This window comes from Scatophagus argus, chromosome 14 (assembly GCF_020382885.2).
Source record: "Scatophagus argus isolate fScaArg1 chromosome 14, fScaArg1.pri, whole genome shotgun sequence".
NCBI classification, from domain to species: domain Eukaryota; kingdom Metazoa; phylum Chordata; class Actinopteri; family Scatophagidae; genus Scatophagus; species Scatophagus argus.
In genome coordinates, this window is record NC_058506.1 from 3,572,435 (window position 1) to 3,591,557 (window position 19,123).

Genomic DNA, 19,123 nt, shown 5'->3' on the forward strand with positions numbered 1-19,123 from the left:
TATCTCTCTCTCTCTCTCTCTCTCTCTTTTTTTTTTTTTTTTTAGAATTTCCTCACGTGGCAGTAACTTGAGCAAAAAGGAAAGCAGCACAATAAATCAGCCATAGTATCTCAGTAAATATTAAGACTGTATGCCTGTGGGCTATAAGCCACCATGTCTGTCTGCTTTTCTAACCCTTTAATCATCCGCCATCAAAAATGACACTGTACAGTTCTCTAACACTGTAGCTATATTATACTTAAAAGAACAGTTCTCCCCAAAATCAAAAATACATATTTCTCCCATTACGTGTAGTGTTATTTATTGTATTTATGTAGAATGTTTTGGTGCAAGTTGTTCAATCAGCTGTCTGCCTTAAATATATTGGAACTAGCTAACTTGTGCTAACTAGTTCCACACACCCTCAAAATTCAACTGTGATGTCTCTTTCCAGAAATCATGACTCCACAGAGCTTGTGGTGAGTGGTTTCATTAAGAAACCAAACCACACTAAACACGAGGCTCGTGCTCGTGACAGGGCAGGATGTAAACATTAATGGCGTCCTCTGTGGTTGAGCTTAAACATTCGTTAGCTTAGCAAGCTAGCTGCTCATCAATAGATAGAATAGATGCCTGCTTCCTTATGTGAAAGGATACAGAAAGAAAACAAGGTCTGTGGATTATCTTGAACAACCGGTTCATGAATTTTGGAAAGAAACAGTGAGCTTTCCAGTGTGTTTTTGGACTCAGTGAGTACCACAAGTGCCATCTTGTTCCATTGTATTCACAAGAAGACCACAGCTGATATCTCCAAAACTCACACCAAAACAATCTAAATGGATAAATAGCTAAACAAATAAGAGGAAAAATACGTTTTTTATTTTTGGATGAACTGTCCCTTTACTTAAACAAAACAACAACAAATAAATTATATTATAAAATGGTTTATAGATGAGCTGATTTTGGAGCTTTAAGCTAAATCAAAGCTTTGGTTTCATCTCAGATCAGAAAGCTTGTGATGTTATCATATTCATGTGAAATGTAAGGTTACGTTCTGCAGAAGAGACACAATTATGTGTCTCCCTGCATGAGATAGGGGCAGATTCCCACACATATCATTGTTGATAGCATTTTTTAACTCCTAAATCTAAAATTATAAGCAAAATATGTTTCAGAGAACTTTGGGCCAGTTGGGACTGATTTCCTCCTCTGAGAAGCTTTATAAATAAGGGCCCTGTGTTTCTTTTAAGAGACATTAAAAAACACCCTGTGATGTGCAGAGTCACCTTGGTGTTCTTGTTGGGACAGGAACACTCAGACATAATTAGCAGGTGGTCCCCACCACCGTTTTGCATACACTCCTGTGTATCAGCAGCTGCACATCCCAAACAGTGACTGACTTGCTGGGACTCCTACCTGCCTGTCAACCATGAAGATGCTCTGGCTGAGTCTTCTGAGTCTTCTGATGCCAGGCAAGACTCCTGTTACAGCCTTGCCTCTCCGAACCCCAGACTGGCCAATGCAATTATCCTTTGCTGGACCATCAGAAGCTGACCAGGAGTTTGCAGAGGTATTTACACGTTTATACATGGGATGTGACAGGATGAAATACTGTCAGATTTACAAGTCTCTGGGCTGAGATGGTGTTTTATTTATGGGAGAGTCTCTCTGGACAGCTTTATAGCCCCCACCATGACCTGAGTGGAGTTTTACTCAGGTATGGTCGTGATTTGTTAGTTTAGCTAAGCGCTGGGGTTTCCTAAAAGCTTCTTAAATTACATCATTGTTGACCCACTGCATTTTTGTTTCTAGAAAATTACTGTCTATGGCTCCAGACAGCCTTTTCTATGCACAGGTCCACTATTTTATTGCAACGTAAAATTGTTCATGTGGAGATATACTTTAACATATGATAAGACTATTGAAAGAAATCTATACATGTAAACTATGTTATTTGTAACTTGTTACATAGACAAACACTTTTCTACAAGTATATTGAATTTTTTTTTTCATTTCATTTTCTTTTCCTTTCTGCAATTACTAATGGAAGTCATAGTTTTCCTTCTGTTTTTTTCACTACAACACACTCCTACAGTCAAAACTTCAATAAAATGAAAGAAACAATCTAGAATATAGGGGGGGAACCCTATATAGTCATACAATAATCATTTGGTTGTTTTATAATATACAACTGATTTCTTATAGGCCTAATGAGGAGATAATAGAAATACTCTTGGTGTAATAACTTAATTAGATAGTGATATTATTTCAGCAATTTCTGTTGGCTTTGATTTAAAAAAAAAAAAAAAAATTTTGATGAGGTCCGCTATCAGGCTGACCAGACTCACTTCTCAGGAAGACAACAACAGCGGTCTACAGAGACAGATAACGAAGTCTAGAGATTACAGCAGTCGAAATATGTGAACAACCACAGCCACAGACACTTACATATTTTAACACACATATTTCATGCAGGCGTTAAATTGACTCCTGTGTTTAAATGTTAGGTTGATGTTGATGAAATTTATCTTTAACATTTTTTTTGAAAGATCATGGTTATGTTTGTTTTTACATTTTACATATTCAGTAATCTGCAGTATCAATTTTCATCAAGGCCATCAAGTAGTGAAAGTTGTCATTGTATTATATATGACATATATTTTCAAGGGAAATAAATGTCAAATATATTTACATTCCCAAAAATAAGTTATTAAGTAAGCACAAATGTTGATCCCTAAAAGTTTCTTATGTCTTTTCTTTATTTATTTTTTTGTAAGCTTTTTCGTTCACTTGTTCCTGTGCTTCATGTTCATGTACAACATAATCAGCACTCACAATTTCAAAGTGTGACAGTAAATGCAACATGTGGCTTTTGAGATTACTGTACAAGTGTTCATAGAGCTTCCGTAATCCTTTAAGTCAGAGGCTAAAGTGTCTTTAGATCTTTGTGGTTGTTGTTGACACTGCAGTTACATGAACACAGCAACTTTCTGCACTGTGCTATTAAGGGTTTGAGAAAATGCTTGGAATGTTTACTGTAGACCACAAGGCAAGGCAAAGCATGTTGATTTTTATAACACCTATCAACAACAGGGCATTTCTCAGTGCTTTGCAAAAGACATAACACACATTAAGGCAAGATAGAAAATCAAAAATGTCAACATAAACGACACACACACATAATTGCATAAGATAAAAATAGAATAAAAATGACAGTCAGGTTGATGTGCAGCATTTGTATGAATAGTCCCAATTCAATTTAATCAACTGCAATGGTAAAGAGCGAATGTTTTAAGACCTGATTTCTTTGAACTTTGAATTTTTTCAGACATGTGGAGCTAAAAACTAAATGCTGCTTCTCTGTGTTCAGTTTTGACTATGAGGACAGTAAGCAGACCTGTTGAATCCCATGTGAGAGGTCTGGACGCTTCATAACAGCAGCAGATCAGAGATGTGTTTTGGCTCAAAACCATTTTACTTCCTACTGTGTATTTCAGTGTGTGATTTCTGCACCAGCCAAAGATTTTCAAATCCTTAGAGTACAGAATAGAAGAATGTGCTAAATAAAAAATAATGTAATTCATTGCACTTTTATGCATTCATTACCTTTTAGTTGTCATCTTATATATGGACTTCCTCCCTCAGGAATATCTACAACATTTCTATGGCTACAAACCCAAGTCGGAGAGACAGAAGAGGACTGCAGACACAGATGAAAATGGCGATTGGTCGACTGTCCTCTGTGACATGGTCCGAAAGATGCAGGGCTTCTTTGGTTTGCCTCCAAGTGGAGAACTGACCAAAGAGACTTTGGCAGTTATGAAGAGGCCGCGTTGTGGTCTGTCAGATGTGGAACCATTTGCAGGCACAATTCGCTGGAAGAAGAGAACCCTAAGCTACAGGTTAGATCTAACCAGAAAGCAGCAGAGTAAAAATGACGTTTATCTGATTTTTACTAAAAAGCAAGAACGTCTCATTAGGCCAAATCACAGACTACGTCAATAAAGAACATCCCATTCCCACTGTGAGGCTGTATTTAGGCACAGCGGTGCTTATAGCTAAATGCAAGAGCACATTAACAATGCCAACAGGTTAATGTTTAGCATTATTTATGAATTAGCACTAGTACAGTTGAGGCTGGAGGGAATGTCCCTAATTTTACAGGTAAGCTATTTGATCCTAAATAAGGGATTACCACAGTTACGAGACAGACAGTTCTGAGGAGGATGTGAATGTTTGTAACAAATTCGTTCATTTTACTCAAAACCTCAAACCTGATGGTGGCACTAGAGGAAATGCTAGAAAAGTCAGTAGGCTTTTCCATCTGGAGACAAAATTTTGTGCCAATCCATTCTGCAAATGTTGAGATACTCTGCCCTGCTCAGTGGGTACCAAATTGATTGACTGGAAGGACGGACTCTTCTCGCTGCAGCAGTTGAGGAAGAAAAAAGACAAAATGCATTTAATAGATAAGTAAAGATGAATGTATTAAAATTCTGTCTTTGTTCCTCAGGACTGTAGACCGCAACCTCCCCATCACACCCTCCAAAGTTCACAAAGTCTTCAGAGCTGCATGGAAGCTCTGGTCCAGTGTTACACAGTTGAAAATTCGCAAGCGGAGCAGGAAAGAGGCTGACATCGTCATCTCCTTCCACAGGAGTGGTGAGCTTAGATCTCCTCAGTACTGACACCACCAGCATCAAAGATTCACTGAATATAAAAGCTAATTGTTCGTTTCAGACCATAAGGATGGCTCACCATTTGATGGCAAAGAAGGAATCCTGGCTCATGCCTTTTTACCTGGCTATGGTATTGGTGGAGACGTGCACTTTGATGCTGATGAAGACTGGAGCTTAAATTCTACTGGTACAAAAAATCTCATACAATTAAAAGAAAAGAAAGCAAGAAAAGAGACCCCACTTACAGAATTATTTTTTGATGCAAAGAAATGGTTCATCATCTTTTTTTTTTGTTCCCTTTCTTGATGCCAGTTTGGTTAGATCAATACTGTTCTCATGTCTGTACATGACTGTACACTAAATATGAAGCTGCAACCTGAGTTAGCTTGTCTTAGCACAGAGACTGAAGGTGGGGGGTGGGACAGCTAGCCTGGCTCTGTCTGCCTAAAGCAAAGCTCACTGAACAGAAATATTTATTATTTAATATTATGATCCCTAGCATATGACATATGGCTGAAGCTTCCCAATCCAAGCTGAACTCAAATTTTGGGTCCACTTTAGATTTCTAAAACCCATAGAACAGAAGCTCAGTGTTTCTGTATGATTTAAAAGAATAGTTGAAATGCTGGGTTTTGCTCAAATTCATTTTCTTGCAAGGAGTGCTAATCAACTTAGCACAAATACGGGAAGCAGGGGAGACAACAAACCTGACTCTATTGAATGATTAAAAAAAAAAAAAAATAGGACATAAAAGGCACAATAATAAAGCTATTTTTTGTTGTTTAAAAATGACCAGTTGTGATTATGGGCTTCTTTCATCCCACCGCTTCTTGCCTTTGTGTTAAGCCCATCTAATCGGCTACTGGTCGTAGCTTCATTGACTTAGTGGTAGCCATCTTCCCATAACTTTTGGCATGAAAGTGAAAAGCATATTTTGCTTTCACATTTTGCTGGAAAACCTTAACAAGTGACAAGTCTGAATTTTAAAGAAAAGAACTAACCCAAAATTGTTTGTCACTTCCCTCACTAGCATTTATTTAAAATGTTTTGTTCAGCTCTGCACTATGCTATGAAGCGCTCATAAGGCTTGTGTTCCTGCTCCAGGTTTCAACCTGTTTGCTGTAGCAATCCATGAATTTGGTCATGCTCTTGGCCTACACCACTCATCCGACCCTGGAGCTATCATGTTCCCAGCATACAACTTTGCCCCCAATTATGAGCCTCAGCTCTCCTTCCGCGATGTCAAAGATATCCAGCACCTGTATGGTAAGTTCAGCTGGATTCAAAAGACAAAGTGTCAGAAAGATTGTTGATTCCTTTTAGAAAGAAAGTGGAATACAGACCACACACTACATTGTGAGATGGCTGCTGGCTTCAAAATAACCTTATCTCCACCTAAGCCTAATCTAAGCCGAAAAGTTTATTTATTTTTCGTGGAATGAATAAACACATTGATTTAGATTTTGCCTATAATATATCTGTTTACCATGTATACACATAGTGACGCATTTGTAATTAAACAGGAATTAGCTGTAGATAACATTATTGTGTTGTTTGTTTGGTTTTTGGTTTGTTTTTTTTTTTTTCCCCACACATTAGTGGTCTTCAAACCCAGACCCAAACCAAAAAACCACAGCATCCTCTTGGTAATGTTTCATCATCTGACTGTGAAGTTACCAGATAATGACCAACGTCACAGCCTTACTTACACATCTACACATACTAACTTCTCAGTCTGTGAATACATCATAGTTTGACTCATTTTTGTTGCAGTGACTGGCTGAAATTTACTTTATGATTACAATTTTTACAGAACATAGTGTAGTGTCTAAAAGGAATATGTAATGAGAGTCAGCTGCATTCTAAAATAAGAATAATAATAATTATTTCATTGGACATTTAATTCAGATAATTTCAGGTGACATGTTCTGTGCATTACAGTATCCTTGCAGTTGCCAGTTGCAAATTTTATTTGACTTTATCTGAAAAGAAACTGTCAGAAAGGCATTTAAACTGTTGACATCTCACCTCTAGGTGTCAGTCCAAATTTTGCTTCGCTTTTCTCAAAAAAGCCTCCTCCAAGAACACCTGACAAATGTGATCCAGAGTTGTCCTTTGATGCTGTAACAGAATTACAACAGGAAGTCCTGTTTTTCAAAGATAGGTACGTAAGCTTGTAAACTGTCCTATTACCCATACATCTACATGAAGTGTTACAGACTTCACTCTTGGTGTCTGAAATGGTATTTGAGATGATTTCCTGCCTTTTCAGATTTATGTGGCGCAAACATCCTCTGTTCGATGAAGCAGGACTCACCCTGATTAGCAGTCTGTGGCCAGACAGTGTACCTTCCTACCTGGACGCTGTCTACGAGAATGTGGAGAGGAACGTCATTGTATTTTTCAAAGGTAAAATAATCTTGAAGAGCATCATGAGCTGTTCACTTTGAAGCTTGTCTTTTCAAAGGAAAGGAACAGGTAAACCATGTTGGGTAGTTGATATTAAATGTTTAATGGTAGTTGTTGTTTCAGGTCATCAATACTGGATGCTGAAACAGTTAACACTTGAGAAGGGTTTTCCAAGAAACATCTCTGACTTGGGCTTCCCCTCCAGAATTACATCTGTAGATGCTGCTCTTCACTTCAGAAACGACCACTATACCGTGTTCTTCACAGGCCATGAGTGTTGGAGGTATGTGAAGACCTTCAGTTAACCAGAAATGGTAACAAACTGGTGTTGCAAGCCCCTTGAAGCAAATTTGTGATTTGTGTTATTGTGTTATATAAATAAAACTGTCTTGTCTTGACCACTTCCTTCAGTTCTGATGTAATCACAACTTACAAATTTCCTGCGTGTGTAAACAGAATGCTGTCACTAACTTTACTATTTCTCATCTGGTGTGTTTTGTGTCGTATTAATCAGGATGTCTTTGCTGGTGTATTAAGACACAGCAGATGTTGTGGTTTATCATGTAACCTGTGAGCAGGAAGACATAGAGACAAAGCTCTACCATGTCTTCGATATCTAGGTACAATGAGGAGCAAAAGATGATGGAGGGATCACCAACACTAATAGAGCAGCAGTGGCCAGGGATTCCAGCTCCAATAGATGCAGCTGTCTTCTATGATGGTACTAACTTCACATTCCTCTTCTGCCTTTACACAGCATTTGACAACATGCTGGCAACATGCTAAATTAAATAATAATAAAAAAATACTTGCGTTGTAAATACAAATGTATTTCAGATTGACACCTTTCTTCATCTCCAAAATAATATAATATCCCTTGATAAAGTAGGAATAAGCAGAATGACAAAACACAAAGCCAGCCAATAGGAAACTCTTTACTTGCAAAAAAATAAATTAAATATGTATTAGAGTTATATGTATAATTGTATATATAGTATAAATATAGTATAATCAATCCAAATGCAATAAGAAAGCCACACAAAAAGAGTAGAAGAACAATGAGGATTGCATACAGATAGGATGGCAAATGCAGATGCACCAATCCATGGTCTCCCTACAAATACACATTCTGATACCGAGGGTACTATCCAACGCTAATGCTGTTTCTCTTATTTATTTTTTTTTAAATATTACTACCACTATTACTAATATTAGTACTACTACTATGACAATGTTGATTCCAAAAAGTTGGAATGCTGTGTAAAACATAAATTAAAACATAATGCAATCATTTGCAAACAAACTGTGTTTACCGACAGCATTTTGAGTCCGTATAGTCTTATCCTTTATACAGTCATGTGTTTGATAAAGTGCTGAATCTCACCCCATCCTCATCTCTGAATGGCTGAGCCTTTCCAGGATCTTTTCTTATCCAAACATGGTACTTTTAGAAGATAGTATGACAAATGAGTGAATGTCACAAAGGATTCAAGAATTCAAGAATTTCCCTCCAGGGATAAATAAAGGAATTCTGATTCTGATTAACAAAATATCACTTACACATGCTCTAAGATACAGAAAATATATAAACAGATCTTCAAATACTTGAATTAGAATAGAATATATACCATAAAATAATAAAAAATAGAATAGACTTTATAAAATTAGCACTGTTTCTACAAAACATACAGACATACAAGTAGTGGTACTTTCATATGGCAGGAATGAGGGTAGTTCAAAAAGTAGTGGTATGGTAATTTGCAGAAACAGCCTAAGAAAGATCCATGTCATTTTTTATTTATTTATTTTTTGTAGAGCAAAGGACGAGGATAAGTTCATGAGTCCGTGAGAAACTACTCTGTGGTTTGGTGGTACAGATCCCTAGAAGCACACTCATTTCTGAGCTGTCCTTACACAGAAAAACCAGTGGCCTGTTAGTTAGAACCATGATTTTGAACAATAATAATGTGATCATTATATATTGTCGCACCTTCAGTGTCACCTTAACAATGTTCAGTTATTTATAATAATAATGAATCTTCACTCCCAACAGGTTTTGTGCATTTCTTTAAGGGAAACATCCACTACAAACTTGACTCCAGCTCCAAACGCATCATCTCCATCAGCCCGGCTAATGACCTGCTGGAATGCAAAATGAAAAATGACAATGAAATTCTGACGGAGAGGAGATAATTGAAGGAATGCAATCAGTGTAGTTCGAAGATACTGCTGTGAATCTGCTGTGCATGTATACAATAACTGTCACAAGACTGTATATTCAGTAATAACCACAATGTACCTAATACCAAATTGGGAACTGATGAATAAAGTGGGGAAGTGGTTTAAAGTGTTACCTCAGTGTGTAATACAATGATGTAATAAAGGCATTTGTGCCTTGTATCAAAGTGCTGTTTCTTGTTGGGGTTTTTTTTGTTTGTTTTGTTTTTAATGTATGTGTTTTATCTCTTGGATGTGTGGGTTTTTTGTTTATAAGATTTTAAATATCTTCATATGTAATGCATGATACCTGTAATTCTCCGGAAGATACTCAACAAAGTGTAAAATGGATTTTATTGTTCTGCTTTTGCATCACTGTGACACTGTGATCTATTGGTCACAAATTTTGAGGCCGACATTTGTAAAGATTCATATTTTTATGTTTAAATTATAAAATAGTGTTGCTTTTCTGTTACAACATATTATTTCTCTCAGGGTGTCTGCATGCACTGTTATTGATCAATTTACCACAAGCAATACATTGCATCAGACATTACTGTTGATCTGTGTCCACTGTTAGGTAACAGTGACCAAAATGTAGCTTTCCACGAATGCTGATGTACAAATTGGGTATAGATTGTTACAGTTGTATCCGAATGGAAAATAACCACCTGTAGATGAGTCATGCAGCTCCTCTTTCGCGCTTGGTGTTTCCCAATGTAGTACAGCATTAATTTTTATGGAATAAATTGAATTTATTGTGTTAATAAACTCAGTGGAAGCTGGTGTAGAAAACAGGATGAATGGAAAACTAACAATATCATGTATTTGACATCCGAAAACATGATTATAAAAGCTGATTTTGTGAGGTGCTTTCTGAATAAAATTGCACAGAATGATAAATGAGTGGCAATTTCTAGTACTCCCTAATGGTATGAATGTTTACAATAGTTTTTACTGAACCAAATTAAATTTGATTGAAAATTAAGAGACAACAGAACAAATGATTAATTTAATTATTTACTGCACATCCTGATCACTTTGCAGATTCAGACATTTTTTTAAATGTTGACAAAACACAATAAGATAAGATAAAGAATTATCTTTTTATTATTAGACCATATATAATTATCTTATCTTGTTTCCTTAGCAGATGGAACTTGGGCATTTAAAAGAATTCCTTGGAAGATAAGGCAGATGTTTGATGAAATTTACTACATGTATGCTATGACTGTCCGATACTGTTTCAGGTTACAAACTTATTTATTTAGTTATTTTTGAAATGTTCATAATTCATATTTTTTTCTTTTATTTAATTTTTGTGAAAATGTTTTTTTAAGATATCCTGAAGTGCAACAGAGTACATTTTTCAGTGATTACACAGAAAAACTAAAGGATCACTAAATAAGTGAACCTAAAAATTTATAATATATATCTAGTATCTTTTAAAAATCTTCCCAGCCTTTTACCTGTTACAATCCTAAATGTGTCATGTCATCATAATTACAGTGTCTTGTTTTGGGGAAGTTTTTCTTTTGGATGAGCAATCAAAGCCCCACTTCCTCTCTTATCCATAAAAGGAATATTGAGTCATTGCGTCCTGAAGGTAGTTGCCTAACACTCCCTGTCCTCGGTCTATATAACAGCTGCCTCCACCACAGAAACACAAGTTGCATTCAACGAAACATGAAGACTTTAACTCTTAGCATTCTACTGAGCCTGGCAGCCGCAGTTCACTGCGTACCACTTCCTCAGGTTACCGTGCAAGATGAGCATTTCGCAGAGGTATGCATGCTTGCTTTGCCTTTTTATGTATGTATTCTCTCTACTTTCCATTGAAGAACACCTGGAAACTTAAATGTTCTGGGATTTATGAATGCTAGAAACACAGAAAAAAATGTTAGAAACATAAAAAAAATCAAGTAGTTCAATCTCTGCTGTAAATACCTCTCTGCACATTAGCAAACCGATACCTTTCCTACAGAGTATTTTATGTATGTTATACAGCTGACACATGTATCCAACACTTGTTTTGTCTTGTAGAGCTACCTGAAGAAATTCTTCAACCTGACAGAGGAGACTGGTCCAACTGTCAGACGGGGGATCAGTCCATTGAACAGGAAGCTGAGTGAGATGCAGAAATTCTTTGGCCTCCACATCACCGGCACACTGGATGAAGACACCGTGGCAATGATGAAGAAGCCTCGCTGTGGTGTTCCAGATGTCAAAATTGCCCGTTTCTCCACCTTTGAAGGCAGCATCAAGTGGGAGAAAAACAGCCTCACCTACAGGTGAATGACCTAAAGAAAGAATATGTAAAAAAGTAATTGTAGTAAGTCCATCTAATGATAATCCTGACAATTTTTCTGTCCCACAGGATAGAGAACTACACACCTGACATGTCTATGGCAGAGGTAGATGACTCCATAGAGAAAGCTCTGCAAGTTTGGGCCAAAGTCACCCCTCTGAGATTCACAAGAATCTACAGTGGCACTGCAGACATCATGATCTCATTTGGCCGCCTAGGTGAGCACACAATAAATTTTTCTTGTATCCTTCCCAGTTATGTGTTCCTCCTATGTTCAGCTGGTTGTGATGTACCAGAAAGTATCTTAGGTTCAACTGCAGTAGCAGTAGCAGTTTATAGACAGCTGATCAATCATAACTCTGTAAGTTGTATTCCAAAAGACAATCTTTGACTTAAAATTTTTACAGGCTTGTGGCTCTATTTGGTTTGTAATACCTAACATGAAATTGTTTTTTTCTGACAGCACATGGTGATTCATACCCCTTTGATGGCCCAGATGGCACTCTCGCCCATGCCTTTGCTCCATCTCCTGGCCTTGGAGGAGATGCTCACTTTGATGACGATGAGACCTTCACTTTCCGCTCCAATACCGGTCAGTTTGTTTTTTATACCCTGCGCGGTATCTATTTTACTTAGTGACTGCTCTGTCAGTGTATGTCTTGTATCCGCTCCTCAGTAGCAGAACTGTAATTTAACCGTAATTCTGTGTTTTCTGCTGCAGGCTACGTCCTCTTCATGGTGGCTGCCCATGAGTTTGGCCACTCCTTGGGCTTGTCTCACTCTGATGATCCTGGTGCTCTCATGTACCCTGTGTACACATACAGAAACCCTGACACCTTTGTTCTGCCCCGGGATGACGTCAACGGCATCCAGTCTCTGTATGGTTAGTGCTGACTAACTGGATCATAGATGCCTGTTTTCATGATAGCATTTGACCAAAAACCTGGTACAACTCTTGCACAACGTTTGATAATGTCGCACAGCTTTGTTGTAGTGAGATACGGATTTTATTTCACCTCCAGGTCCAAATCCTGACAAGGGTCCTCTTGACCCTGAGCCTGAACCTCCAACCACCCCTGATGCCTGTGATTCTGCTATGGTCTTGGATGCTGTGGCCATGCTGAGAGGAGAAATGCTCTTCTTCAAGGACAGGTATTGTTGACAAACAGTAGAATGCTCACATATTTCAAAGCTGAAGTCCATTAAGAGGGTTTTCTCATCATACAGTGTCTGACTTTTATGTGTTCTCAGCTTCTTCTGGCGCAGCCACCCTCAGAGCCCTTCACCACAGCAAAGCCTCATCACAAACTTCTGGCCCGATGCCCCCAACAACATTGACGCTGCTTATGAAAGCCAAGAATTAGACAGTGTCTTACTGTTTAGAGGTACTGTATTAGTTTTCTTTATTTGCCTAAAGCCATTAATCTGACATTGATTAGAAGACATTATTTACCTTTACGTGCACACACTAAAAAGTCTTTTCTTTTCATTTCTATACAGATCGTAGAGTGTGGGCCTTCCGTGGCTATGATCTTGTACCTGGCTATCCTAAATCAATTTCCAATTTTGGTCTACCCACGCAAGTAAAGAAAATCAGTGCAGCCCTTTATGATGAGGAATCTGGCAAGACTCTGTTCTTTGTAGGCAACGATTACTACAGGTGTGTTCAAACAGCGTGATATGAAACTAACTCAGATGAAGATAACAATAACAGACACGAAGATGGTGACTCAGTGTAATTACTGTCTATGTTTCCTCAGTTATGATGAGGCCAGAAAGACTATGGACCCAGGATTCCCCAAGCGAGTGGATGAGACCTTCTCTGGTCTGACCGGCAAGGTGACTGCAGCTTTCCAGTACAGAGGTGAGAAACATTTAAAGCTGTTGTAAGACATCAGTGAATAAGTGAATAAGTTTCTTTCCCAAAATGTTGAACTATTCCTTTAGCTTGCCAAAGAAACTAACTCTTAGCCTCTGTTCTGCAGGTTTTGCTTACATCTACAGTGGACCCTACATGTTTGAATACAGCCTGAGGTCCAAGAGGTTGTTCCGTGTGCTGAGGAACAACTACTTCTTGCCCTGCTCTAAATTCTAGACCCGTTTACCAGCTACTTTGCTTAAGTAGCCACTCTGAATGAAAATGAAGACACCACAGTGTAAAGTGTTCATGATCATGTGATAATATATTTAATAATATATAATAATATTTTTCTACACTTAAAGGTATATATTGAATACAGAACAGCACCTTATATGTTTTTTTAATTATTTTTACTTTTATAATGTTAGCCATTGCTATTTCAAGTTAACTCTCTTATCTTGTTTTATATGTGTCTTTTTCATTGTTTAATTATTGCTTTTGCTGTTTCTTTATTTATTGTTTTTTACTCCTTTAATCATGTGTTTAATGAAGTTTAGCTGTGGAACTTGTGAAATGAAATTGAAAATTAATTTCCATAACAAATAAAATTTGTTTGAGTAAATTTTATGTTTGTTTTGTTGTTATTTTAGATATGATGATCAACAAATAATTTCCATGATTGTGCATCTGCATTTTTTCAGCAAACTTTGCATCCTGGCATTTATGTGGATGTTACTTTGACACACGGGTCTATTACTCACTTAAACCTCCTTATTCATATCTGCACAAGATGTCTGTATTAAAAGAGATATTTCCTTCAAGACTAAAAGAGCGAACCAACAAACCAAATGCACAACGTTCCAAACCATATGGAGTCATGACGAGCTCGTGTTCCATAAAATACTGTGCTGAATCCTACTCTACACAATGGTTTTGTTCCGGTCAGTAGATGTACGAGAACACCTACAATATGTGATAAAAGCGTTGTCTTCTCTATTTGACACTGAAAACTGACTCCTAAACTGGTAAGGTGAGTGTATGTGTGTGGGTGGCTGGTGTCTGAGAGTCTGTGTGTCTGTATGTGTGGATGTTTTAGACCCACATGCCTTGTTGGTACTAGTAGTCCTTATGGGGAATGAAGCCCAGTCATAATGAAGCAATAAAGCATTTTCTGAACTCCTGGTTAAGGTTAGCATTAGGAAGGAATTGGATATGGTTAGGGTTGTCCACAATGCACACAGTGTGTGGTATGTCGGTCGAGTATCACATGGCCTAATTGTGCACTTGCAGTTGTGAGTCATCACATACACAAAGATGCTGCTCGATACTACAATGGGACAATAGAAAAAAATGTTTGCTTGATCTTTTTGCAAATTAATTAAAAATGAAGAACAAAAAAATGTAACGTACATAAGTATTCACACCCTTTGCCATAATGCTCAAAACTCAGGTGCTCAGGTGCCTCCTGTTTCCATTGATCATCCTTCAGAGATTTCTACAGCTTGAGTTGAGTCCACCTGACGTAAATTCAGTTGATTGGGCATGATTTGGAAAGGCACACAGCTGTCTATATAAGCCCTCACAGACAGTGTATGTCAGAGCACAAACCAAGCCATGAAGTCAAAGGAATTTTCTGTGGATCTTAGACAGGATTGTATCGAGGCACAGATCTGGGGAAGGGTACAGAAAGATTTCTGCCACATTAGTCAAGTCAAGTCAAGTCAACTTCATTTGTACAGCCCATTTTTACAAGCAGTTTGTCTCAAAGGGCTTAACATAACATCAGCAACATCCTCTGCCCTTCGACCCTCACATCGACTAAGGAAAAACTCCCAGAAAAACCTTTAACAGGAAAAAATGGAAGAAACCTCAGGATGAGCAGCAGAGGAGGGATCCCTCACCCAGGACGGGCAGACGTGCAATGGATGTTGTACAGGCAGGAAAGCAGTTAACAACATGAAAATGACATTACTAAAAAGACAAGTAAAACAAAATCTCAACTGTTTAGTTTCACTTTTGCTACCACCTCAATATGATTTTAACATTTCACAAGACTGAAATTATCATAATGAAATTATAATGAACTGCTGTATCATTCATGTATGTTTTATGTGCTGTTGAAAATCACTATCCTATCATTAAAGGTCCCAAAGAGCACAGTGGCCTTCATAATCCGTAAGTGAAAGAAGTTTGAAGCCACCAGGACTCTTCCCAGAGCTGGCTGTCCAACTATACTGAGTGATCGGGGTAGAAGGGCCTTAGCCAGGGAGGTGACCAACAACCCAATGGTCCCTCTGACAGAGCTCCAGCGTTGCTCTGTGCAGAGGGGAGGACCTTCAAGAAGGACAACCATTTCTGCAGCACTCCACCAATCAGTCCTGTATGGTAGAGTGGCCAGACGGAAGCCACTTCTTATTAAAATGTGTTTGCCAAAAGGCACCTGAAGGACTCTCAGATCACAAGAAACAAAATTCTCTGGTCTGATGAAACAAAGATTAAACTCTTTGGCATGGATGACAAGTGTCATGTGTGGAGGAAACCAGGCACTGCTCATCACCTGGCCAATACCATTCCTACTGTGAAGCATGGTGGTGGTAGCATCATGCTGTGGGGATGTTCTGCAGCAGCAGGAACTGGGAGACTAGTAAGGGTCAAGGGAAAGATGACTGCAGCAATGTACAGAGACATCCTGCTGACAACCTGCTCCAGAGTGCACTGGACCTCAGACTGGGGTGAAGGTTTATCTTCCAACAGGACAACGACCCTAAGCATACAGGCAACATCACAAAGGAGTGGCTTCAGGACAACTCTGTGAATGTCCTTGAGTGGCCCAGCCAGAGCCCAGACTGGAACCCTATTGAGCATCTCTGGAGAGATCTGAAAATGGCTATGCACCGACGCTCCCCATCCAACCTGATGGAGCTTGAGAGGTTCTGCATTGAAGAGTGGGAGAAACGGTCCCAAAATAAGTGTGTCAAGCTTATAGGATCGTACTCAAAAAGACTTAAGGCTGTAAGTGCTGTCAAAAGGACTTCAACAAAGGATTGATCACAGGATATGAATACTTATGTATGTTATATTTTTGTTTTTTGATTTTTAATAAATTTGCAAAAAAAAAATCAAGAAAATTTGTTTCACTTTGTCGTTGTGGGTTTTTTTTGTGTAGAATTTTGAGGGAGAAATTTAACATAACAAAATGTGAAAAAAGCAAAGCGGTGTGAATACTTTCCAGAAGCACTATACTTCACTGTCAGTTTTCTCTACACACTATCACCTTCGTTTTGTTGAAGATTTTCTTTTTTTCTTTCTCTTTTACTACTTTAGGGTTAATGTTATGAAACATTCTATTTTGATCGAAACATGATCTTTCCCTAAGTATAAGTGGATTTATTTATTGTTTTTTTTTTCACTACACCTAACCAAACTGCAGTTCCAGTCTAAAGTCAGTTCCACCTAACCCATGTCTCCTGGATCAAAGTCCTGTGTTTAGGCCATTTGCCCACCACATCCTGCTTCCTGTGTGGACTTTGTCATTTTTTTTTTGGTCAGCTGGAATGATTTTACCTTATGGTGTAAGAACAACACCGGCATGACTATATTAGATAAACATTCAAGCTTATTCAAGTCAGTGTTTTGTGTATCTCATGTTTAGCAAGATGTAGCAGCAAATTCTTCCCGTCAGTTATGTGAATGCCCTCAGAGTGATGAAAAGCTCTTCCAGATAAGCTGAGCAATCTTACCCTGCCCCCCACTATGCCTCATTTCCATTGCATTACATGACTCTCCTTGACTCAACTTGCTAAACTGCTCTGTTTTCATTTGGATTTGGTTTTCATTTATGGATAGTACCTGCTACTTTTATCGCCTCAGGATATGTTTCAGGCTGACAGTAAAAGATGGAGCTAAAACAGTGCAGACTGCCAGTTGTTCAGAGATATCCATCACTTGAATCATCATTTGTGCAATACGAAACAACCAGCATCATCTCATCATCTGCACCCTGATATGGGATTTTCCAAATTCAACAGCTTTTTGTCTTGTTGCGTTCAGCCATTTCTGAAACAAAATTTGTCTCTTTGCTGTGACAAACAGCCACGTACTAACAAAAAAGAACACCATACATTTGATATGCCCTGTTGGTCTTGTGTGTGTTTGGTGCAAATGTGGACGGTAACTAAGTGCATTTTGCGAACCTAATTTTGAACCATCTAGAGCATTCAACCTGAAAAGCCAGTTCCCTCCTGGAGCCAAAAAAATAAGTTTTCCGTGACCTGAAGTGCAAACTGCAGTGGGCGTGTCATATTCCACAGGTCATTACGTAGTATGCACTGCCATCTGTTGATTTAGCATATTTATGGTGGTACCGCATGACACTGGTGGAATAGCGAAAAAGGTGGAAAAGTGACCTGAGCAGTTTGGAGAGCTTAAGTAATGCCATCTCATTATCCTGTGAGAGGAGTTCCATCTACCGTCAGCAGCTGCACAGCTGTGTGCTGATTCATTCACCTAAACAAGCTGTCTTACCCAAGATAACATCAGTGACGAATTTTTGTGTCTGTGAATGTGTAATATCACTGCCAGTTAATTTAGAATGTTTGCTGCCATTTATAACACATAAAAAAACACATAACAGCTAACCTTTTGTGATTAATGAACAACTGTATGTTTGTGTGTGTGTGTGTGTGTGCGTGTGTGTGCGTGGGTGGGTGGGTGGGTGGATGTTTGTAGTATGACAAGTCTAATAATACAATTGCCAGTGATGACCAGAGCTGCGGTAAAAAGTGCTGATATCAGCATGTTTCGACACCAGTGTTGAAACAGTAGCGTTAACAGTGTCCTTTTTTAAATACACGTATTATATATTGTTCTGGAAACAGAAATTATTGTATTTCATGTCAGGTTTTCTGTTAATTCTGTGTTACAAATCTGATAAATAAATGTTTTTTAAATGTTGAGTTTTAATAAGGAATTAAGTCATTAAGGACCGGTCGCAGAATTACACATTACACCTGCTTCGAGTCAGTTTGTGAAATTTCTGTCCCACTGCACCTGCATGTGCCTCAGTCAGCTGTCCAAGCTGTTATTGTGAGGTGGAGGTGCCAAGGAGCAACAACAGCTCAGCCATGCAAACTCACTGAACGGGGCTAACGTGAGCTGAAAAGCACAATATGTAAAAATGTAAAAATTACCCGTCCTCAGTTGTATATGTGTTTTAGGTGTGATGATCAGGAGTCCGCTTACTCACAGCCATAATGTATATATTTAAAACGACACAGATGCTGCTTTTCTATAGCAGCACTTTAAATCTTGCTTCTTGCGCTCATAGTGTTGGTAAAGTTAGAGATACATGAATTGCCCCCAAAAAGGTTACACACCACTATAACAAATGTTATACACAACTACACAGAGATATATGGATACTGAAATAGATTTTTACAGATATGTAAGGATAGTAAATAACCATGCTGATAAAAAGAAACATGTATAACTGCTTTATCAATTGGAAACAATAAGGTCCTTTATATGCAGAACAGCACCCATTAATATGTTACAGACTAAATTTAACATGTTATAATACAGTCAGCTGAATTTTAAGATGATGATATTAGAATTATTCATGTTTACTCATAACCATAAACTTAATTGCGACATCTCTGCTGAGTGAAGTGT

The 19,123-nt window shown here is 38.2% G+C and overlaps 2 protein-coding genes across 2 annotated transcripts; both read left to right on the forward strand.

Annotated features, from left to right (window-relative positions):
* Window positions 1–1,220: 1,220 nt before the first annotated feature.
* Window positions 1,221–10,208, forward strand: LOC124071218 (collagenase 3). Its single transcript, XM_046411717.1, has 10 exons — window positions 1,221–1,549; window positions 3,625–3,881; window positions 4,493–4,641; window positions 4,720–4,845; window positions 5,763–5,924; window positions 6,693–6,822; window positions 6,931–7,067; window positions 7,191–7,350; window positions 7,688–7,788; window positions 9,121–10,208. Exons 1-10 carry the CDS (start codon window positions 1,409–1,411, stop codon window positions 9,258–9,260), a joined length of 1,503 nt encoding a protein of 500 aa, XP_046267673.1. The 5' UTR covers window positions 1,221–1,408; the 3' UTR covers window positions 9,261–10,208.
* Window positions 10,209–10,923: 715 nt separating this feature from the next.
* On the forward strand, window positions 10,924–14,080 carry mmp13a (matrix metallopeptidase 13a). Its single transcript, XM_046411672.1, has 10 exons — window positions 10,924–11,069; window positions 11,328–11,575; window positions 11,662–11,810; window positions 12,056–12,184; window positions 12,314–12,475; window positions 12,615–12,744; window positions 12,844–12,977; window positions 13,093–13,252; window positions 13,353–13,456; window positions 13,578–14,080. The coding sequence occupies exons 1-10, from the start codon at window positions 10,971–10,973 to the stop codon at window positions 13,685–13,687; spliced, it is 1,425 nt and encodes a 474-aa protein (XP_046267628.1). The 5' UTR covers window positions 10,924–10,970; the 3' UTR covers window positions 13,688–14,080.
* The last annotated feature ends 5,043 nt before the right edge of the window (window positions 14,081–19,123 follow it).